The sequence below is a fragment of the Ambystoma mexicanum genome, chromosome 6p (assembly GCF_040938575.1).
Source record: "Ambystoma mexicanum isolate Mex_15411 chromosome 6p, UKY_AmexF1_1, whole genome shotgun sequence".
NCBI classification, from domain to species: domain Eukaryota; kingdom Metazoa; phylum Chordata; class Amphibia; order Caudata; family Ambystomatidae; genus Ambystoma; species Ambystoma mexicanum.
In genome coordinates, this window is record NC_090935.1 from 770141737 (window position 1) to 770167066 (window position 25330).

At 42.1% G+C, this 25330-nt stretch overlaps 1 protein-coding gene across 3 annotated transcripts in view; it reads right to left on the bottom strand.

Annotated features, from left to right (window-relative positions):
- The window catches only part of MCTP1 (multiple C2 and transmembrane domain containing 1), a 3303831-nt gene that overhangs the window by 1776339 nt on the left and 1502162 nt on the right, over positions 1–25330 (bottom strand). For 2 of the 3 annotated variants that reach the window (XM_069627643.1, XM_069627642.1), the window contains exons 5-6: positions 24046–24157; positions 6949–6987 (exon numbers count right to left, since the gene is read on the bottom strand). In XM_069627643.1, coding sequence (XP_069483744.1) covers positions 6949–6987; positions 24046–24157 — 151 coding nt within the window. The remainder of the gene's footprint in view (positions 1–6948; positions 6988–24045; positions 24158–25330) is intronic. The other variant, XM_069627644.1, reaches the window with a different exon arrangement.

The window sequence follows — 25330 nt, forward strand, 5'->3', positions numbered from 1 at the left end:
CTTTCACATTGTCCTGTAAATTTTCGTGGCATGTTGCGTTCCTTAGTTGTAGGTTGTTTTAGGTGTTTCTTTGCATTTGGGTGGTTGGTGTTGTGGTCTTTTGGGTTTTCATTTGTTTGCACCTTTGTTTTTGTAAACTTTTTTTTTTTTGGTTTTTGTTTGCAGGGGCAGTAGCCCACATTCACTGCTTTCCTGGTTGGATTGTGACCGATCTTGGCTCCCTTACATTTGCGATTATAGTCGTAATGGATTAGTGTCAGGTGGTCTTATGGCTAGGTATGTCGGGTGGTTGTGGGGTAGGGTTGGAAGGCTGTTGGGGAAGTAGCCCGGGGTTCCATGCCTTACCGACGGATTTACTGGGGGAGTCCTCTGGCAGTCCTGCGCTTGATGGGACTGAAGGCTTATTGTTTTGGTTTCTGGTTATCTCTATAAGGGTATGTCTATTTTTGCATATAGTAGTCAATCAGAAGGGCCTTTGTACAGTTGGGCTAACCGGCAAAGTTGAGCTATCTGGCCCAATTGGGCTATTTTACACAGCTAGGGCAAATTGAAGTACTGCTATCTGGCCCAATCCGGTCGTCCTGCAAATTATGCTTGTCTGTCTGGCAAAAATTAGGCTATCTGCCACAGTCAGGCTAAAATGTGAGATGCTGCTGTTTGGCACAGTCAGGCTAAATGTTGAGCGTTACTATCTTGAATCAATCAGTTAATCTTACACAATTAGGCTATCTGGCACAATCAGGCTATCTGGCACAATCAGGCGAAATGTAAAATGCTGCCAAAAGCGCTGTGATCCACAAGCTATACTCCCTCTTGAGAAGGCATGGTTTCTTTGAAGGGCTTCATGCCTAAATATATGTGTCTTGGGGGTCATAAAATACTGGTGTTTTCCACATATCTGCCCCCTAAAACTGTTGAAACAGTAGTTGGCATGTATTTGCATACTTTGGCTGGCTTGATTCTGGTGACTGTACATTGGTGTTTTTGAATATCACATTTGGTATGCAAGTGCAAGCATTCTGCATTGACGTGCTTAGGAATGCCATTAGACAGAATTAAATACACTAGAATGTACATGTAAGGTTTTGATGTAAGGAAGGGGAGAGACCGTTTCAAAGCACAGAACATTCCTTCCTCCACCTGTTCCTGCTGACCTGCCATTATGATTTTCACCAATGGGTCTGCAACCATTCAGCCTGTTAGTGTAAAGGCAGCCTAAACACCCCTAGGCTTCAGAAAGCCTGCCCCTCATGTACTTTGGTCAAGGAGAGAACATTACTTTGTAAAGGACACACAGCGGGAGGGAAAATTAACCAGCGTGTTAAGCCAGACTCTCAAAGTACTTTGAATGAACAGGCATAGGCAAGGAAGACTACATTCCTGTAGGTAAAGCATGAGCTGTGTGCGGCAGAGGGGGGAAACCTGAGCTGCCACTGCCACTCAGACAAAGAGAGGAGGAACAAGGATATTCCCCCTTCTGACCCACAATCTACAGTAAAGCCTGAGGAACCTTGGTAACTTAGAAGAGGTAAGTAAACTAGTAAGGGAATCGGGCACCTTCCATGCTCACATACTCCTTGAGGGTGCGTTGCAAACTGCTTCTAGGTGCTACACAATCCACCTGTTGAAATCGTGGGCAATAGACAGTCTCCTGCTAGTGGCACGCCCATCTTTAATTGTTTACTAGGGAGATATGCTTGCTGGGTTACATGGGAAGTGCAAGTACCTCTCTGTATGTGTAACCCTTTACTCAAGGGGAATTCTGCCTCCTGGTTGATTTTTCCCTCGATGGACTAAACTGCATCTGCACGGGCCTTTCGGGACTAGGAGGGCCTTAGCTCTAATGCACACCATCAGGTCTGACTACAACCACTAATACGACTTGAGATCATGAACTATTATTAAACGTTCCTCATTGTTTGTAATATTCTTCAAGAAACTTCTTTACATGCATAGGGCAATCTCTGTTATTTTCCAAGACCCCTCATTGATGGACCACTTCTAGGCACTTTAAAATAAACCCAAAGATATGTGTAGGTTGACATTGTTCATTATTTAAGGGACATTTAGGGTGGCACCAGATATAATTTGCACCAGCGCAAGTGCAATTCTGTATTTATGTATTGTTTATTTATTTACTGGTCATTTATATAGCATCTATACACTTAAACAAGTGTTTCAAAGTGCTCCAATGCAGGGAGGGTGTGACCAAGAAGATTAACATTCTTAATAAGCATTGGTATATTCAGAATTGGCAACTGCTGTGCGTATAGTGGTGAAACATAGGACAAGAGAAAATACAGACTGTTAAAAGACATATGACAAAAAAAAAAATTGCACGTTCCTGACGGTCGTTACAATAATGCAAGAGCTTTACATGGAGAAAGGAGAGAGGGCAGGGAGGATATGGGGAAAGACAAACAGAGCAAATAAGTGCGAGAGACAAAAGAGGGAGGGGTGCAGGAGAGAGGGGTGAAAAACACTATGCAAATCCAGCCCACATGGCTGCAGATGAAAAAACACCTACATTAGATGTTAAAGCAATGCACACTAAATACAAGTAAAAACCATGAGAAGCTGCATATGATAAATGCCTAAATTCGATGTTAAAGCAAGGCACACTAAACACAGGTAAACCGTGGGAAGCTGCAGATGTAAAGTCCTGGTGTAATGAAAATTAGGTGAGCTACCTACTCACATTTAAGACTCCATGTATCTAGAGTTCAGGTGGGCCAGTGCGATGTCACAGGCAGCCCCTAAATCCAGGATGAATCCAACTTGATGCGCCAGGGTAGACAATTAGGGGGGAACCAGGCCGGATAGGCACAGACAGGAGCCTTAAAAATGGGGCTTTAGGTGAGGGCCGGCATCGCCTGCTGGCTAAAGGCCTTCAATCTGCTTTGAGGCTATGCCCAGCCAATCAAGGGGCAGAGAGGCAGTCTTTGGGCTTCCTCAGTGCCTGCTGCAGCATCTGATGTGCTTAGGACCTCAACTAAAAACTGATGCAAATTACATTGGAGTCCTAACTGAATCACAATGCCGCTCAATATACACGTGGGAGCAAGTGTAAATTGTATTAGCCCAGCTTGAATATGGTCAACAGAAAGCTTTGTGAATCAGGGCCTAAGAATTCAAATCTTTGAACAGATCTGAGTCCTTAGAGTAGGGCTTGGCAGACTCAAACTGTGTCACTGGGCCATGTCTATGGTGATAGTGCATTCGACACAAGAAAATAAAGCCTAACATGACTTAACAGAACTGACTGATAAAGCTTGCCAATGATGATGGACTCCTTTATTGACGGCCTCTCTGACAATCAGAATGCTTGAAATGCGTTCAATAACAGTATTGACACAATTTTTCAAATTACAAACTTGGCATGACAAGTAGTAGACAATGGGCCTCATTACGACTCAGGCGGTAAGGGGTTTACGGCGGCGTAAACAGCGCCGACCCTTACCGCCTGATTCCGAGGTCCCTTAGCGCCATGGAGCTTTTAACACCTGCTTTTAGCAGGTGTTAAAATCCATGGCGCTAAGGGACCTTGATGTTAATTACGCCACCGTAATTTACGGTGGCGTAATTAACGCCTTCCCCACTCCCATTATGCCCTATGGGGCAAAAATGGGAATGGGGAAGGGTAAATGGGGATTGGGGACTTACCGCCCCGCCAACCTCGGAATGGGGCGGTAAGTCCGCCAACCACCATGGCGTAAACGTACGCCATGGTGGTAAAGGTACGACCCAAGCGGTAAATTACCGCCTGGGTCGTAATGAGGCCCAATTTCCTTTATCCTCCATCTAAACATATCTTCTAAGTGACATCACTGAAACCATTCACTTCAGCATATTGGCGATTTCTACAGAAGACCAATGGCAGAATACTTCTGTAGTATGTGACAAATCTGTGGATGTCGTCCCTTTTCCGCTAGCGGGAGTCTTTTCCCATGGGGTTAGGGCGGTGCATCCACAGTACAATAGTTCCCATGGGACGGGGGGCTAACCAGGGGAAAGTCACATGGGAGAGGAAGCCCCTTTTGGCATTAGAGACAACCCTTCCCAGAGAATCAGAGAATGCGGTATACCTCTGCTTCGTTAGACCCTCCCTCTTTCCCCAAGCCAAACTCTCCTTCCCTGTTCCCAGCCAGTGCCAATGTCCTTTGCTGTAAGGTCAACCAACTCATAGCCTGATTCATGGAATTATTTGCGTGAAAAATGCAGATTTGTGCGCCTTTCTGCCCGAAAATCACTGTACTTCAAATAATTCCATGAATCAGGCTTTTAGTGTGTTAGACCTGACTAGCGGCCCTGAACATACAAACCCCCTTCCATACAACATCAATACAAGTACTGTGAAGAAGAAGATGACTAGGAGTATGAATATCACTCCAAAGAACCGGAGTGAACGGTCTAGTCTCTCACAGCATTTCATTGGTCAAAGGAAATACAAAATATCAGATGGAAACCAACATGGAGAGAGCCACCCTCTGACGAGGGAACCCGGGAGATGCCGACCTGGCGCACAGGGGACCTCAGCAAGAGATGCTGTGCACAGAGGCAAACGGGAGCACGAAAGTAATTCAGGGAGAAAGGCTACTTCGCAGGATGCCCAAACAAACCTACAGGGGTATCAACATCCGGCAAGCCACTGCAAAGCAAAAGCTTAGCCCGAGAAGGGAACAGAGACTGATGGAGCAACCGTCAACGAAGGGGGCTGGAGATAGAACGTCCACACCAAGCAAGAAGAATTGACAGGCGGAGGCAACAACAACCGGAGCCTCAGAGCGAAGCACCGGTGCTCAGAAGACGCAAACCACAGAAACAGGTGCGCAGGCAGACCAAGAGGTGCTGGAGGGCCAGAAGGAATCAGGGAACAACTGCAGAACACGAGATAAGAGGGCCTGGGACCTACACTCCTATGAAAGACATAGAATAAGAGGGTCTGGGGCCCTGAGAGAAACAGAGATAGTACAGAAGGAAGCATATGCTTGGCAGGAGAGTAAACAAACCTATTGCAGCAGCGCATTGCAATAGTGGACCCGCACCCACATGATAATCTGAGAATTGAACAGTCTGGGACCCGGAAGGCAAAGGAGACAGATCAGAAGAAAATATTTGCGTGGCAGGAGAGTACACCAAGCTGTTATAAAGCAGCATTGAGAGCCTGGGAATCAGATCCCAATTGAAAATCTAAGAATACAGTGAACTTCATTTGAAAGATATGGGTCTGGGACCCAAGAAGATAAGCAAAGTAAAATAAACTTCATGAGGAGGAGATGAGCTCCTAAAGTAGAACCAGAAGGAATCCAGGGGAAAGGAGCTACCCCATTATCCTTGGTGTAATACATTTTGGAAAATGTATTTTTTCGTTTTGACCACCGCAACATTGGGAACTTTTCTGTTGGCAAGAACTGCCATTACCACTTTAGTTTTGAAAAGAAAACCCTTGGACGTTAGATTTATGTTTTTAGTGTTAGGGTCAGAAGTAGGGTTTTTGGCACAACAGTGACTGACTATTTGTTTGACATCCTGATTCTTTCCTTAGATTTTTTTGCGGCTGGGAAACTCCCCTCTTAGTTTAGGGAGAGAGAGGCCATTTCCGAACCCTTTAACTGGTTAATAAAAGTTTATAACCAAAACTATACCACCTTTGTGTCGAGCCTTACTTCTGCACCCTTACAAGTAGAACTAAAATAATTATATGACAATTATATGTGAACTAATAAGTAGAAGGTAATGCATACATGATGTGTTCCTTACAGCCGGACTGGTGCCAGTGAGCATTTAGATGCAAACCAATATATTGCTGATATGAATAGGCCCAGTCCGAGTAATAGTGTTCCAGCTTATGTAGAGACATGACTCCAAGTGTTCTGCAAAGATTCTCGCTTCATAAGTATTTCTTTTTGGCATTTGCAAGTGGGGATCCATTTTCCTATTATTCACGCGTAGCTTTCCAAGTTAATTTGTTTGAGCTTGCATCATTCTATCAGCCCAATTGCAACTAGGAAGCTTGTCTAATGTAGTCAAGGCCAGGTACGGCTGGCCTGCTCTAATTATAGCATCAGGCAGCTGTGTGTCTGGGTGCGTCTCCCAGGAGTTGGAGAACTGACAGATTTAGGAATTCTTCTTTGGGGTATTTGAAGATAGGGAGGAGACTGAGAGTTACTCCTTAAAACTTTTCATTTGGTAACCCCTCTTTTAGAGACACTAATGGCGAAGAAAGGTGTAACAACCAGTGTGTTTTGGGGAAGGGGTTGTGTGTTTTGGATTTGTCTGTGGCGTCCTGTCTTTTTGAAGGTCGCTCTGCTGTGTTGCTAATTACCACTAAACATGTTTACTAACCCTCCCTTTTGGTTTATTTGTGGATGAAATATTTCCCTGTCACTACCAAACCGAATGTAAAATCCCGAAACCAAAAGATGTTGTGCACACAATCTTACTTTAGTTTACTATTAAGTGCTAATAGCCTCATGAACGTCAGGAGTGGGCATTGTTGTTTGGGATTAATGCCCTTTCCAAACATTCTGCTTGGGGCCGGGCAGTAATCGGGCAATAATGATACCTCCTGTTGTCCAGAAGCCTTGAGCAAATGACAAAAAATTCCATCCACTCCGGATAAAACAATGCATTCTCCATTGTATCGCTTATAGAAAAACAGCATGCAGGCTGGTAGATCGTGTGCCATGAGGTAAGTAGAAGACACAACTGCACACCGTCTACAGACACAAACATAGTGCGTCACCTGTAAAAAATGAAGCATTGATGTCGGGCACATATTTATAAACATGATACATAAAGCGCAGGCCACAATTGCACCGGAAATATTGTATCAATTTTGCCAATCAAATATCAGTAATAATGAGCATGCGCCCTGTTACAAAAAGAAGAGATATAAACTTCTAAACCCAAATGCCAGAGCCGAAAGTTTGCATGCTGCAAATTTACCTTGTTTGATCTTTTCCAACTCTTCCTCATTAGCAAAGTCTGCAAATGAAATAAAGTGTTTCAATAATCATCTTGGTCAGACAAGAGGAAACACGACTTTCGCTGGCCTTGTGCATGCCATATACATTGACAATATTGTAAGCCAATGCAGTTGATTGAGTTTCTTTTTTTTAAAGAATTTGTGTTTTTCTTTTCGGTGCTGTGAACGGTGTTTGGGGTGTTAAATTGTGTTTATGAGCTGCAGCTCTGCTGTGTAGATTGTGGTTCAGTGGCAAGCAATGGGATGTGCGGTGGTAGTACTCTGCATGGGATGGAAGTCAAACTGCTCATAAGAGTTGGGCTGTTTTGAAATAAATATCATGGATGCAATAATAGTAACATAGATATGAATTAGCAACCAATCTTGCATAGGTAAAGTTCATGATTTAATAACTATAATACATAATACAATAATACACATATTAATGAACCATCAATTATGAAAAAGCACTACTGACTTTACAATAATCCTACTATAAGAGCATGACATTGTAAATAATACTAATCATTAAATTATAATAATAAGGTAGCACCAAGCTCCGGGCTGTTACTGGCCCTGTATGGCCCTGAACGTGCAGGTGATCCCTATTCACACCCTGGGGCTGCCTCCGTGGTGCAAATACCTTTTTTTAATGGGAATGTGCTCAGTGTGCATTGTGCATGCCAAATGTCTGTAAAATAAGCTATGAATTAAGACGACTGAGATGAAAATAGCAAAGCAATGTTTTCTCTTTCCTATTTATAGGGCCAGAAGCTGGCCGGCTGGGATGACAAGGGAACGGAGGAGAGCGGTTAAGTGGAAAGAGTGAGGTAGTCTTGAGTCAGGTACCATATAATCCAGGGAGCAAGAGCAAGGGATGGCGGTAACTGGTGGATGACGGAGAATGTTATAGAGACCGGGAAAGGGCAAACACACAAGACATAACAGTTATGAACAGGTTAGCATGTACAGAATGATGGAGAGCAGGAAGGTTTGAGGTCAGGGAAGAGGACTAACATGGGAGGACGAAGAGGGAGCACCTTCTTGCTTGAAGAGGTGCAGCTTATGTTAAATTTTTAATGAGTGTTTGGTAGAGGGGTTTTTAACGTGGAAGGGATACCCAGTGAAGTGGGACAAAGAGGAGAAGGAGCGGAAACTAGAGGGAGCACAGGGAAGATGGGGGGAACATAGATTTGGGAGTGAAGAACAGCAGAGGGTATATAGCAGAGGGTAGTGGGAAATAGTGTTTGGAAGGTAGGGGGAAGCAAGTCCATGTAGGGATTTAAAGACAAGAAATATAAGTTTAAAGAGAGATGGGTTTCTTATTGAGAACTAAGCAGCATGAAGGCAGTGTTTAGAGATAGGAGGGAAGTGAGGAAGAATGTAGGGTTATGGTTGTCAAAGCTGAATACCTTGTTCACTGAAGAGAATTGGTAGAGAAGGAGGCCAAGACAAAGGCTTGCCCAATAGTCCAAATGGCTAAGTGCCAAAGGTAGAACTATGTTTTTAATAGATTTATAAGTAAGACAGGAGTGGAATTGCCTGATGATTAATAGGTGTATCCTTGCTACAATCACAATAGAGGTAATAAAATCATAAGGGTAAAAACCACTTTCAAAAAAAGGACTACAAGGTGCCAAACCTTTGGGCAGAGAATTAGCAAATCATGTGAAAATGAAATGGGTGAATGAGAGAGACAGCGCATTAGATGAAGGAAGGGAGATTACTTAGGTATTAGAGGAGTTCAGAATATGACAACAAAGTGGCATCCAGTAGCAGATAGCAGACATGCAATTAGATATATCGGTAGAAAAACCAGGACTAAGAATAGGGAAGGAGATGAAGATTGTGGTATCATATTCTGGAGAGGTGGTATGAGAAACTAAAGGAGGAGATGAGTTGTCTGAGAAAGGAGGTAGCGAGTGTGTATAGTAGGGGGCCATGGACAGAGCTTGTGGATGTAGGAGCAGACCTCTAATTACCTCTGCCCAAAACGGGTCCACCACCTGAGGAACAAGTGCATGTTTTGTATGTAAAGCAAGGTTTATTGTACAAAAATCCAGGGAGCAGTTGAATAGTCGCATGGAACCGAACCAAACCAAGTTGCAATGAACTACATCAATTGTTACATTTTGATACATTTTAGCAACAGATTACACACTCACAAATATTTTATTACCAGCCACCCCTCAAACACGATTGGACAAAACACTTACAAAGAACTTCCATCTTTTACAAATTAATTATTTTTCATTGGTCATCGACATACTTTACAACCATCGTAAGATCATATTCAAAGTCCGCCTTTGCTGGGTATTGGTCTGTGGTAGGTCGTGACATCATGGTACAATGCAACATTCACATATAACATAATTAATTACTCAGTAACACCTGCATAGAGCCTTTAACGTTAAGTATGATTTGCACATGGTCCACTCAGATATTGTAATAATACTAGGAAGGGTTGAACAAAAAGGTTTTCTTTGAACTGTAGATCACCATCTCATCTGCACCAGACTCCTGGCTCTTCTTAAGACCTTCTAATTAATGCGACCACTACTTCAATATGTACATCCTCTGGTTTCACTCTGTGAAAAAAATTGAATGCTGGATACCCTGGCCTCGGGCCCCATCTTCATTAGCAGTCAACCTCCTCTATGTAACTTCAATGCAACAAGCAAGATTACATCTGTTTCTTATGGAACTGTTAAATCACAAAACTTCATCCTGCTCGTAAGCTGACCTTCTACTGGGTGACTCATTCTTCCTCCTTTAACACACCAAGCCCGAAAAACCAGAATGTCCCTGCTGCCTTAAAATGAAATGTGTAACTGCTAACTGCAAAGTCTGAATAAACTCACAAAACCCCACTGCATGCAGATTTATATAATCTCCTTATTTAAGCTTCTTTCATATGTTTCTCTGTGTGATCAAAACCTCCTTTTACATATATATATATATCTGTGTGTATGTTTTATAAATGTTATTCCTTCTTTACCGCAGTATCTCAGGACAGACCCACCCTAACACATGTACATTGAGACTCTCTCCGTTTTCCAGTTTCCATGTACCTTCCAGTACCCAATGTAGATCGTTTTCATGTTACATTTGAGGTTTTAAAAATATATCTTTCTACGTGTGTGCAATGCTAATATGTATCAACTAGCTGTTCCCGGCGTAACATACGGCGTTCTAGCATATCTTAAAGGTCAATATCGGTCTGTAATTCGTAGGGTCACTTCTGTCCCCCTTCTTAAATATCAGAATTACCACTGATCGCTTCCAGGAAGGGGGGGTAGGTCCCTGTGCTTATTAATGGTCATTGAAAAGGCTAAACGTTTGAAAGGCTAAATGTGTAGGAAACTGTCTTCTTTTGAATTTGAAAGGCATATTTGTATCAGATGGAATGAGAGGTATGCACGGTATAAGAACCGTATCTTAATTCAATCCATCGATTACACGAGCCTCTATGATGTGTCTTTGTAGACACGTAATTGTCAACCTTGTTCCAGTGCAGAGTCCCTGTGATGGCATAAGATTTCGTAGTAGCATAATTACAGCACCTACTTTCAGTTTTAGCTTGTGAGGAGGCATTCGTCCTACTGCGTTTCGCTCTTTAGAGACTGAAATGTTGAGCTGGTAATTAACTGTTCATTTACACTGGAACTGCCGTGCCCTGTGTGAAGAGATGTGCAGTAGAAAAAAGAAACTTGAAATTATTCTGAATGTTTGCGATAGTGTAAGGTGGAGGTGACCGCGTAGAACCTTGCTCATTCGCTTTGTTAAAATGATAGCTGTTGTTGAAGTGGAAGGGCACTTAGAGGTGTACCTTGTCATTTGGACAGCAGAGGGCAACCCAACACTGATAAATTGCATCAGCTGAGTACAGAAACATACAAAAGCAGTATATATATGTATATATATATATATATATATATATATATATATATATATATATATATATATATATATATATATATATATATTCTAGACAACAGTAACACTTAAAAGAAACATATCTCATCTATAATTAACTACACTCGATACGTATGATATTACAACATTGAGCGCAGTTCGCCACCACCCCCAGTCATTAATACGGTGCACACAACGTGAACCCCTCGTAATCATGGGGACTCTTCCTGACCACCACAACATTGATGACAACAAGGAGAGGGCCTGGGGTAGAGGCACCCATGATCCAAGACCTAGAAAAGGGCCCACGACAGTGGTAAGAGCAAGTCCATTTAAGAGCAGCTTCTGGATGACAAGGTCATTAGGGGTCTAAGGAAGACAGCAGTGAACCTCCATATCAAAGGCAAACAAGAGGTTGAGTAGGATTATGATGAAAGATAGTTTGGAGCAGTGAGCAGAGTTTAGAAAGTGTGCAACATGGGTGAGTGCCAATTAAATGTAATGATGACTATGACAACCAAATTGGAAAAGGTCTGTGAGATAATTAGAGTACAGGCATCCTGCTGAAAACAAGACTTTCAAGGACATTAATGTAGTGGGGAAGAGAGATACTGTTCAAGTGGAAAAGAGGGGTACACTCATTTTGAAGGCACGGGTTGGAAAGGAATGAAGATACGAGAGAGGTAGTAGAGGTCATAGTGAAGGCAGAGAGCCAGATTAAAGTCAAAGAAAGCCTGTTCAATGGAAGAGGACATAGGAGGAGCATGAAAGAGCAAGGAGGAGCTATTGTTGGCTAGGTAAGGATCCACGGATTCCACTTTGAATGTATGTTTAGAGATTGCAGGAATAGAAGAAGAAGAAAGTTAGGGGGAACAGTAATATAAAATGGAGGATAAACTGGCCAAAAGTGGAGGGGTAAAAAATGAGGTTGGAAGCAGGGAGAGATGAGAATGTCAAGAGAGTTGCCTTGGGAGTGGGTGAGTAGATTCTGAAAGGAGACAAGGAAGTTGTCAGAAAGAGGAGAGTTGAAAATAGGGTGGAAATTATTTAGGGGAAAGTCAGCCATGAGTGCTACCAGAATGCCAGTGTGCAGGATGAGGTCAGTGGGATGATAGATGAGAATAATGTTATCATTGGAAGGTTAGAGTAATTGAGTGGCAGTGAATTCAAATGTGTGAGTGGCATAAGATCAAAGGGTGAAAGGGGGCAGAAGGTTGCTAACTATTTGACCAACTCCCACCTCTTTTGGAAGAGCAATAAGAGCTAAAGCAGGTAGCAGAATTTGGGTGAAGTACAGCACGGTTCACAGAGGCAAGGGAAGTTTCTGTGCCAAAGGCTGTCAAAGGGGGACTCTAGGAGTCAAAGGGGTTTGAAATAGAAGGATGTTTGGGCATTATAGAACCCTAGGTTGAGAGTAGTAGAAGAAAGAGTGTGAACCATGGAAACTCTGAGTGGGAGGGGAGAAGGATAGATATGATTTAGGGAAATGGAAGGGCCTGTGGGTCTTTTGCAGGTGGTGCAAAGTTCGGAAGTTCCAGATGACCAATAGTCTGTTGGCTTCCAAACCACCAAAGTTGTGGGCACCGGTGCTGCCTGATGACGATACATGGCCCTGCAGAAGAAAATGTTAAGGAGGTGTATGGTGGGAGGGCTTGATGTAATGCGCCAGAAAAAGTCAATGGAATTGGTATCCTTGATCTGGTGGTGTAAAGGTGGAATACAAATCCAGTACCCTTTGCAGATACCTTATTCAATTAAAGACCCATTGTTATAGACTCCCTGAATCAGAACTAATTGCTTTGTTCAAGTTCAGCCCCCCCGTCAGACTCCCAGAAGAAAACACCACATATGGTAAACCGCCTTTCACTCCCCCCTATGGAGCCTCATAGTGACTCTTCACCTTCCAGTTTTAGCATTTTAGGGATATGGGGGAGGGTGGCACACAAGCTGTCTCTGCAGTGCAACAACAGGTCCAGATCACTGACACATATTGTTGGAGAAACCAGTCACCCATGATATAATTTTAGAGAGTAGAGCAGAAAGAGGCGATTTTTTTGATTTTGATGCTTGAAAGATAAGCATGGAAGCTATGTTTACTAAAAACAAGAGGCCCTGTTACCAGACTACAACAATGCCAGCATTTGGTCTCAGAAAATCAAATCCACTGACCTTGCTTTTCAAAGCTAATCTGAATGACAACCATTCCAGTAAATAGTAGGTGTCTGGTCAACAGTAAAGTAAAAAAACAGATGCCTAGAAAGGTTTATTAATCTTGACTTTAGAAAGCATTCATTTTGAGAACAAATAGGCATCTGGACCATTAGGTTTTAGGAGATAAGAATAGAATATAAATGTGTGTTTGTGTCGCACTAAATGTCAATTTTAAAAGGTTTTCGCTGATGACCATGTAAACACACCGATTAAATTCAGCTAATTTATAGGACAAGTTGATTTAAAAATTGTGCAAAATGACAGATGATAATTGAAAATATATGATCAGTTTTAATTTCTGAACCATTTGCCTCACTAACGAACCCAATACAGATTTGAATTCAGCAGGATTGTACTAATCAAATGCATATTTTGAAGTAATGTATATTAAATGTAGAATAAGCATATTTATATTTTAATAACCACATAATGCATGAAAAGGCAGAAACATAAATGATATCTCTGGATCAAAATATTCTCATGAATCAGAATATATCATTTTCACTGTTATCCATGTAGACAATTATACTAAAGATGAATATTTTAGCTCAGTATCAGTTTTTACTCCAAAGTAGGGGAACAGCTCGCAAATGACCTATTCCCATTATGACACTGTGACAAATCAATGTCTGGGGCACCAGTGGTCCTGGGAAGAATATTGGTTTGTAAACCATCAAACAAACCCACACCTCTAGTACACTAGAAGGAATCTGAACAGATTGGAATACAAGTAAATTATAAGACCTCCTTGTCCAATTTTGGTAACATGGACAGAATGACAGGCTTATCTCTGCAAGGTTGTGGATCATTGGTTAGTAGCAACACTGCGAAAATACAATTATTACCCAATGATAAAAGGGACTGTCAAGTTAAGTTTGTATAAAAATATCTACTTTATTATTAGTACAATAGACAGTTCTAGCACACTACAATTACAACCCACAATGTAAAGCAGGGGTCACCAACCTTTAGCATACAGTGAGCAAAATGTCCATATCAAATGAAATGGTGAGCAACATCCATTTTTCAAAAGAACATATCAATGCTCAGTTGCCAAAATAATTATTGCAACACAAATTAGAAATATAATAAGGCCTTTAACTTCATTTTACATTAAGTGGTTGTTTATAGGAACTTGAGTGGTCAGTAGGGCATGTCTATACACATAAAACCAGTCAAGTTATTCATAACTATATAGGACAAAATAAACATTACCAGGGGTTTCAGGTTCTCGAGAAAAAAAATTCTTAAAACGGTAGTGCAAATGTTTGGATAGTAAAATTGGTCACAAATGGAGCACTGATTTTCAGGAGTACTTTGGGATTTGGCACTGGAAAGAATGACTAATTCATAAGAAATTGTTGAACAGGCCACAAAGGAAAGCATCCGTTTGTTTGAAACTATCTGGGACAGAGCTGTTGACAAACAGTTTCCCACGTTCAGAAGGTCCAGATTATAGAAAGGCATGCCAATGGTTTGATGCAGAATGTAGAACCTCGAAAAGAAAATTGAGCCTTGATTTAGTGAGTGGTGTGTACACGGCTAGTTAGATTTATAGTTTCAAAATGGCATATACAAATTGCCAAAGACGAAGAAAAAAGAAATGTATTGAGAAACAATGGGAGCTTTTTGAAGGACAATAGTTTTATGTTTAATGCAGTTGTCGAGACATGCATTATGCCATCTCCTTGGACAAGTAGTCCTTGGACCACCAGCCCCCCACGGTTATAGGCCAATTTCCTTACTGGACATTGCCAGTAACATATTCTACAAATGTTTGTTGCTCATACTGAAGGAGTGCACTCAAAGTTACACTATCTTGTAGCCCTCCCAAAGGGGTTTCAGGGTAGGGCGAAGTACAGTGGACCACTGCTTCACTCTGAGCACCATCATGAAGAAACATGTAAGGTTAAAGGATGGAGATTATTTTTGGCTTTTTTTAGATTTAGAGAAAGCATTTGATTTGATCGATAAAAACATATTGTGGCTTAATTTACATTTTATTGTGGCCCCTAATGGTTTTTATTGTGGTCCCTAACGGTTTATTAAATCTTATCCCACTATGATACGCAGGCATCTCAGCGTCTGTCCGATATGCAATACCAAAGAATTATGCATTGTTTTTCCCCACCAATAAAGTTGAAAAGCAGGGATGTCAGTTGGCCCCAATTTATTCCTTTCAGGTGTTGTTTCTAGTACTTCTCTTAATCCACCCTCTCTGAAGGGTCATTTTATAGCATGCTTCTTTATGCAGAAGACACAGCTATTTTGGACTTAACACTGGCTGGTCTCCAACAGGGCCTGCTAAACATAAATTACTATTTTGGGAAATATAGTTTGAAATTAAATATAATGAAAACAAAAATTATGTGTTCGGAAAAAGGGTGAAAACATGCATCTATTTTTTAAATGAATGTAGAGATGAGGGGCAGTCTATTTTTATTTGAGCCTACCCTTTTCAAAGAGCAGTGCTTGGGCTAATCACTTTAAGAAGGCAGCCGAAAGGGCTTCATTAAGGATTCAAGTCTTTCTTTACCATTTTTATTTCATGTTTGAGGCATACTTATTGAACAATTGCCTGGAGGTATACAAGTCAAAGGACTGTTGCATGATGTTTATGGCATCGAAATCTAGGGTAGTACAAAATGTTGCACCGTGGAGGGGTTGAAAAATAAATTCCTGTGCCAAATAGCGGGTCTCCCTGCAAATACGCCAGGTAGCACCTTATGAGCTGAATTGGGGGTGTTCAGTTTGACGGTGTGGGCCACTTAAAATGTTTAAATTATTTCTTAAACGTGCGTCTGATATTTTCTGCTAATCATAAAGTGAAGTTTTGTGTAAGAGCAATTGCAGCCTCCGCTGGCAAAGAAAAATATGTGTGTTATGGGGAGGAAAGGGATTGTAAGGCACTGCCCATTTGATTAGGGGATGGGATATAACTGAAATTGGCTCATTAAGTCAACTCAAAATAGCTCTTAAGGCAAGAGCTTGTCCGATGGTAGCAAGGCAGATGTCTAAAATATACATAGGCTGCCCTCTTTAGCTTTATATGCAGACTTCATATACATATACGATGGCAAGAAGAAATCTGTATAATAAGATTCCCAGAATGCTTGAGGCCGATGCTAATGGTATGTTTGAATTTACGCACCCCCAAATAGAAGTCGATGAACATTTGGCTCATTTTCTGTTAATTTGTCGTTGTTTCTCTGTTTTGCATAAGTGTAGACATGCATGGGAGCTATGTTTTATATAATTAATTGTAATGATCAGAGATTTATATATATAGCTTGTTTAAATATGTTAAAGCTGCTTTTTCATTTTGGGCTTCTTCTATGTGAATTTTATGAAATATAATTTTTTTAAATGTTGCTAACTTAATGGAGAAATAAGATTAAATAAATATAGATTGAGTAATATTGGTCATTGCATTGTAAGCTTTAAAGATCACTTCACTGGGACTTTAGATGGTACCTCCTAAAAAATATTTTGGCAAGTAATGGCAAAGAGTGCATTTTAAAGCTCCTGAGGACTTTTACATTGGTGAAAAACTTTTACATTGGTGAAAAACTAGTTATGAATACAAATAATATGTTTTTCAAGGATTTGGGGCTTCTTTTCTCTGCCCAAAAGGGATTTTACACAAAACTTAGTGGAAATCATTGTTTAAAACTTTGAACATTTGATGAGCACTTCGTAGAGAAAGGGGAAGTGTTAACTAAGTATTTGGATTCATTGGCATGTTAATTTAAATGTATTAACAATCATTTAATTGGATTTGAATATAGGGCAGATTAATTATGAAATATATGTGGAAATATATGTGGAATGTCGTTTACCTTATCTGCCCGTTATCCACATGCCAGATGAGCAGAGTATTAAACGATGACCATTTTTCCACTAGGACCCTACGTAAAAATAAATATTGTTGACACTAAAATAAATTGTTCTGATAAATGTAATGCATGGTGGCATCAAACACAAACCTCACTTGTACAAAAAGCGGTGCATGCAAAATATTTATTAAAGATAAGTTGGGTATGCATTCCACTTATTTGTCCATTATGTTCCTACTAGCTGTACAAAGGAACAAAATATGGCCATTTTCTCCAGGTCACTAACATGGTTCAATTATTTTGCTCAATGATACATTTCTCAGCTGGGTAAAGTATCTGAGGATGACAGGGTTTTAACAATGACACTGCTACAAGAAGGACATTTACTGAAAACTAATTTGCATGGTGGCAACAGACTCAAATCTTGCATATATAAAAATAAGTCTGCTGGAACCCACTGCAGGCTCATAGGCCAACATTATCCCACAGTCTGGCTATACTGTGACTGAGGTCTCATCCCTTCAGCATCTCCTTCTAGTTCTCCACACCATGACCCAGAGCAACTGGCGAGCAACAATTTAGGGTGCCGCGAGCAACATGTTGCTCCCGAGCTATACGTTGCGGATCACTGCTGTAAAGGAACACAGAGGGCAGACAGTTTCACAAAGGAAAGAGATGAACTCTGGATTACGACAGAAGGGTAGCTGGTAAAGTGATCAGTCTTATAGTTCATGATTATTTGGTTTCAACACCAAAGGGGCAAAGGGTCATAACTCTAGGGGCCTTCAAAGAAGGACCAGGGGGGCAGAACCACATGTTGCTGTTGCAGAAGACGTTCTTGGTGCTTGATAGCGCTGAGACGGTTCCAGGGTGCTTCCCAGCCCGTGAGACAGAGTTAGTGGCGGGAGACAGCTGCAGGGACCAGGCGACAGGCAGTTCGGCAAGCGAGGCTTGACGGATGTCTGCAGGCTGTCTGGCACAGCAGCTCAGGGACAAGAATCGTTGTCTCTGTGCTGGTTGGTGGATCTGGAATGCTGGTCGAGGCGTCTCGGATGGCTCTGGTGACTGTGCTGTGAAAACTCGACTGTCTGGAAATTGTCCTTAAAAAGATGGACGCTAGATGATGCTTGTGTGGCACTCCTCCTAGCCTCTTCCCAGGGCCCCTATCCTTTCAAGGTGGATGGCCGAATGCTCAGGAGAATGATTGCAGGCAACAGCCTTGTCCTTTGTCGAGAGACTCTCTGGCACTTCCCACCTAGGAAGCTTTCTCTCAGAATCTAGCGGGGCACACTGTGTGCTGGCTGGGTACCGGTTCTGGAGCTGCTGGATGGTTCCTTTGAGTCTGGTATCTCCCTCTGTTCCCTGGCAGATGTTTAGGGGAGGGATCTTGCTTCCCTCTTGGAACTCGTGGCTTTTCTTCACTGGTAGAAGATGTAAGGCAGATTGTACCTTCAGCTCAGATCCAAATGAGTCCTTCTTCTTACTCCTTGCAAAGTCTTCAGATGATCTGCTCAGTGAGGGGCTCAGCCTCTTTTAAAGCCAAATGGGCTCCAGTGATTGGTGCAGGCTAAGCCCACCTTAATGAACCAATCCTGGGTCCCCACCAACAATCTTCAGTGATGCTTCAGGTCTGAATCAGAGCACTTGGCAACACACAGGGGAAGGATGACAACATATAATTCTAAGTCCCACCCATCTTCGTGTCTGCTGTACATCAAAGTGTCTCCCTAATTAACTGAGCCCGATGCGGCGCTTGGTCACAACATGGGCCTCCTTTGAAGTAGGGGGCTGCAGGTAGACTTTTGTCTCCCGCAATTCACATACTTCCCTGCTCTGAAAGTAGTGGTTCCAGAAAGGACATTCACTGCCCTTTCATACCAAGGAGGGGTGTTAGTACCAAGTTGACACACTGCATTAGAAAGAGGTGTTGGTCTCTGGTCTCTATTGTCACTTCCTGCACCCAGGCCTTCCCTGAGGCCTGCTAATTAACATTCTTCAGTATTCACCACCACCAGCAAGGTGTAACAATGGAGATGCAAATCCATGGGGCCTTGAAATGCTAAACAAGCTGCCACGGCCAGATGCTTTTGATGTACCCACAGGTGTCAGCTTCACATGACAGGGGAGGGTGGCACTGGTAAGCTGTGACTATTTCTCTGCTATGCAGTGAGAATGGAAAATATGTACAGGATATTCCTTTAAATAAACAAGTAATCAAATAGCCCAGGCGAGCACACTCTCCCTGTGCGGGAATTCCTCACATGCCCCCCAGCCTCAACATGTGAATCACCACCCTACTGAGGGACTGGTTCGTCATCAAGGCCAAAGTACCGACTGAGGCCATCTGCATTTCCATGCTGGGAGCCTGGCTTGTGCTGGATGTCCATATCTGGTCCCTGTAGGGCTATGGCCCACTGCAGAAGCTTAGTGTTCTGCCCTTGCATGGCCAATAACCATCACAGAGGCCTGTGGTCCATCTGGATCATAAAGTGAGACCCAAAGATGTAGGGTTTCAGCTTCTTTACAGCCCACACGACCTCATACGCCTCTTCTCTTTTTCTATGGCAGCCCAGTTCTTTTCCCTTTTTGTCAACCGCCTGCTAATGTAGGCAACAGTTTGCTCTACCCCTTCAGAGTTCAGCTGCGCTAACACTGCTCCCATCCCAAAACCACAGGCGTCTGTCTGAATAATGAATTCCTGATCATAGTCTGGCAATTTCAGAACTGGGGACCTGCACAATCCATCCTTTAAATCCTGAAAGGAGGTTTGACAGGCGAAGGTCAAAGTAACCTCTTTTGGCATCTTTGTGGACATTAAATCATTCAGGGGCATGGCAAAGGTCCCATACCCTCTGATGAATGACGGCAGTACCTGGTGAGACCTAGAAAGGCTCTCACCTGTGTCTGTGTGGTGGGGATTTCCCAATCCTTCACAGCCTGTACCTTCGCTTCAAGTGGTTGTTTCTTACCTCCACTGAGTCACGCTACCCTGCACTATCCGGCATTTCGTGGCTTTGATAGTCAGGCCTGCATCTGCAGCGCCTGAAGCCCTTGTTTCTGGTGGGATACATGATCCTCCTAGGTGTGGCTGAACACAGCAATGTCATCTAGATAGGCGACGCTGAAGTTTTCCAGTCCAGACAAAAACTGGTTAACCATCCTCTGAAAAGTGGCAGGGGCATTCTTCAATCCGAAAGGCATCACAGTGAACTGATAATGTCCTTCACATCTTGATTCAACATTGGTCAGATTATTTCCAAAAGTACCAATCTTGGCCTACAAAAAAAGTCAATCAATTCGTGATTTAGTCACGATGAGTGCACCTAGAAAACCAACCAGTGCCTTTAGAGGCACTTTGCCTTGCACCAATTGTCAACACTAATAATATCATTAAAGAAAACACTATTAATCATCCATATACAGGTAAACCAATTACTTTGAGACACACATCTACTTGTGACTCTAGCGACGTTGTCTATGGCATTAGATGCCCCTGCAGCATTTATTATGTAGCAATCACCACTCGGAAATCCAAGACATGCTGGATAGAGCACAAGTCAAATATCCAAACCCATTCGGACAGATTTCCAGTTTCTCAACACTTTGTAGAATTCCATCATTCAGTGGCCCAAATGCAGGTAGTCATACTTGAACAGCTTAAACAATCTCTGAGAGGAGGAGAGTTACTTAGGATGCTACTCCAGAAAGTGATAGCTTCTATTGAATGATTGGATACCCTAACCCAGAGAGGGATGAACATGGAATATGACCTTACGTGTTTTCTTTAAATGTACTATTTGATTATTCAACATTTACTGTCAACCGTTTTTTGTGGATGATTTCTTATGACGTGGCAGTACAACGTTATGTTTGGTGAATGTATCATGGATTTTCTTTGAATTATGTTCAATGTCCTAATAATATTCTATTGATGAATTTAAATGTGATGTACTATTGACAAGGGAGTGTATTGTTGATTATGGTCACACTATTCATATTATAAGATTTATATTCATGTTTTTCCTATGTCCAAGTACATGAATAGATGTATGCTTATGTAATTTTCACCAATTGTAAGTGTCCCATGTACTATTGCTACGCAGTATTTTTTGCATAAATGTCATCAGAGTTAGACTGTGTATAAATCATTATGAGTTATATTACCATCAAAAAATTATTCATGGAAATGTCAAAGCCCTGTTTTACTATCTTTGGACATAGGTAAATGGTTTCACTTAACTCGAATGATGCTCAAGCATACGTGAGTATGATCACGTGACCAGGGCTAGATGCAATTAGCGCACCCAACACGTCAGAGACATCATTTACTTTGAAGCGAACGCGGGAGGGGAGGTTTCCACTTTGCTGCTTCTTCCTCCTCTTCGCTTCCACACAAAGTTAGTAGGTAAGAGAATCATGAAGAGGGGACCTGAACGAGACATATTTTAGGCTGTGCATAGTTTTCTATGAGTTCACTCTTTAATAATGGACCCATCTTTATGCTTTCCAGGGACAGTGTTGTGAGGAAAGTGACCAGCATTACCTGCATGTCAACAAGTATGGCTACAAGTGAGTGAATATTCCTCATTTCTATATCGACGGAAGTGAATTCAATCCATTAATATTATTTTAAGACCAGTATTTACTTCATACTTTCATCCCCTAGGGGGCTTGGAATAACACGACAATGTGGAGCTAGACCCCTGGCTGTCTTGGCGACATTCAACGACCACCATATGGGTGTGAATCACGATTTACTGAGCTATCAGGTTAGTTCTCTCTCCATTCAAATCACATATGAGCGAATTTGCAAGTTGTATTACATACTCTTAGTAATTGTCTTTTGAGCTATAAATACAGTAATTTCTTAATTACAGAAACGCTTTGAGTTCTTATCGCCTGAAGAAGAGATCCATTCTCGAAACGCATAGTGACAGCATGAAATCTCAAATAGGACACATCTTATCACCTTGTTCAAAATCAACATTGAGATTACTCCTGAATGACCGCATGCCAATAACAAATGTTTTTTCATATGTATTACGTTTTGTGTAATTGATTCTATCACTGTTTACTTCATCTCTGAGTGAGAGACACTATGTATTATCGTAGGAATTTTCTTTGCAAAACAAGTGTAATATTTACTCGACACTTAAAAAAATGACTACAGTATTATAAATTGTTATAGTTGTCATATCTCTTTGGACAATCTTTATCTCATCGACCTTGTGGTCTTAAAATGTTATTTTGAATTTATTGAAAATTATCTTGTATTATATTTGTTTAATTCTTTGGTATTTGGTATTAACCTATATATTTTTAGCACTCATTGAATTATCGGGGGCGGGGGGGGTGTTCTCCCCACCAGAGTGCACTGCTATTCTCTTGATTGTTTTCAGGTGACAATTAGCAAGGGATATCCTTAGCAGTTGCACCAGAAATAGTATTTGCACTTTAAAATATCCTAGAATCTAGTCAACTTGTGCGTCCCTTCCACTGCGTTCTATTAACCAAAGGGATGGTTGTCACCTTTTAACTAGAGACTGAGGCAAGTCCCCACCTCGTTTGTCTGTTGTGGTAGTTATCAGGGTTTTTCTAGCAAACAAAATGCTTGCTGTGCTGCACAAAATTAATAAATAACTGTGCTGCTGCTAACATAAATGAGTCATCTCCTGTGGAATTTCAGAGGAAGGTAGAATCTTGCTGGGGCAAATCTTTCCACTCAAATAAACACTGGCTAAGTTAGAAAAAGGTTCCCATGTTTATCAAGGCTGCAGCCTTACTTTTCAACTAAACAGATCCAAAAAGCAATTGAAATCACAGTTTCCTGAATATTTTAGCACTGCTGTAAATTGTACAAAGCTTTACTTTGCCATTGCGCTCCACGTGATGTATAAAAGACCATGTAAAAAGGTGAGTCGTATATTCATTGGTTTCATGTTCTTAGATAGCCAGGTTTTTTTCACTGAGATCTTTGTCGAATATTTTTAGCTGAAAAAATCATTGACATTTTTTAGTTTTCATTTGGGGGTTTCCCAAGCATCCCTTCCCTATTATCTAGTCCCTATTCCCCACACCAGCCTGCTCCTTATAACTCCTCACCCACCCACCCCATATTTGTCGGCGAAAAGAAGCCTGGAGATGTAACAACGTCGTACCATTTTCATTCAATGCCTATGTGGTCAAGTTGTTTTTTTTGTCCTGCCAGTAATGGTGAGTGCTATGCTAGTTAAGACATATGTTGATGCTGGTATCTCTGCACAAATTATAAAAACTCTTGCAAGTATTCTTGTTTTTTGAAGCAATTAAACCAGGTGGGCTTCACCGGTTGATAGCGATCTGGAGTACAAATTGCAAGCCTGAGTGAAGAGGAGGCCTTAGCATGGGCCTTGGGAACATTATCAGAATGTGAAGTACGCTTCTGGGGGTGTTATTTCTCTTAGCACCTCAGCACAGAACCCAGGGGTGATAGGGTATTGCTTGCTTGAAAAACAAACCAACGGCAGCAGCAAGCACGTGACCCATGGTTTGGTTCAGGAAAATTGTCGCCATTAAGAGGTGGTGCAAGATGCTAAACGAGGTGGAGACAGCAGGGGATGAGGCACTGGGAGAAGTGCGATGAATTGGGCCTGGTTAAGCGATGGTTTGGGGAAAGGGAAAGGTTGCCTGGGTTCGGGGCAAGATTGAGACAAGGGGATTTGGAGACGAGGGCTTCCACAAGTGGTCCTGATTGGCTGACTCATTCTGCCCATCGGTGCTAATATGATTTTTTCAATTGAGAACGTTCCCTGTGACAGGGTCAGTAACATGACTCTATCAGCTTGTGATGGGAGGCCTGCCAGGGTTTTCACAAGAGCCAGTCCTGGTTTAGAGGCGGGTTCTCCCAACACCTGAACAGTTAGTGACTTCCACCATCAGGCCAGCGACTCTTGAATTCCTACCTGTTACCTGACCTAGGTAGACACGGGTTGACCCATATTCCTGGGCCTTGTGTGGTTCTCTGGAGAAAGTATATAAACCAGAGGCTAAGTCTGAAGAAATGCAACACTTGGACACAATGCATGTTGTCTACATTGAAGCCACAGAGTAATAGCTATGAAGACTTTCTTAACTCACCCCATCCCGCTGTTCCGGATCTTTTGTCGACAATGTCAGTGACAGGGATATCGTTCCCAAATCATGGGCTGGATAATGAGGGTCCTTCAGAGTCAAGGTGACGTCCTTTGGCCTGGAAGGGAGACATAGCATGATGTTCAGTAGTAACAATGATTTCCATCTTGGAAAACCTCAGCTAACATTGGAATACATGGTTGTGACATAAACCCACATTTCCCTAGCCCTCAACAGACACAGGCAATGTTAACCAAACCATTCCACGTCGTGTATTGGATGGATTTGGAAAATGTAATATGTCGAACAATTCACAGCCGCATCAGGGGAGTGATGGAAAGGGAAAAGAATAAGAATGTGGAAAGCGAAAGAGAGGGATAGATGGAGACAAGGAGCAGGAAACTGAAAGAGAAAGAGAAATGGGAGGGGCTTTCATTTGGAAGATTATTTTAATTTGTATTTCTTACATTGCAGGACCTGTAAACTTGTTTCCAATGTGAAACATCAACATCATCTTCACCCTAAGTCATACTTTTCCACTAAAGAACCAGCAATGTTAAAGCTGGCTCACTCAGAAGAACCCTCCGATAGCTTACATTGCCATTCTAAAACACAGAACCTTTAAGTACTTTGCTTTTCAAATGTTTAAGAGATGGCAGATTTGGATGGCAGACGATGGATGATAGATGTTGGATGGCAGACGTTGCATGGCAGATGTTGGGTGGCAGACGTTGGATGGCAGACGATGGATGATAGATGTTGAATGGCAGACGTTACATGGCAGATGTTGGATGGCAGATGTTGGGTGGCAGATGTTGGAGGGCAGACGTTAGATGGCAGACGATGGATGATAGATGTTGATGGCAGACGTTGGTTGGCAGATGTTCGGTGGCAGATGTTGGGTAGCAGATGTTGGATGGCAGATGTTGGGTAGCAGACGGATGGCAGACGATGGATGATCAATGTTGAATGGCAAATGTTGCATGGCAGATGTTGGATGGCAGACGGGTGGCAGATGTTGGATGGCAGATGTTGAGTGGCAGACGTTGGATGGAAGACATTGCATGGCAGATGTTGGATGGCAGATGTTGGGTGGCAGATGTTGGACAGCAGACGTTGAATGGCAGATGTTAGATGGCAGACGATGGATGATAGATGTTGGATGGCATACGTTGGATGGCAGATGTTGGGTGGCAGATGTTGGGTAGCAGATGTTGGATGGCAGATGTTGGGTGGCAGACGTTGGACGGCAGACAATGGATGATAGATGTTGAATGGCAAATGTACATGG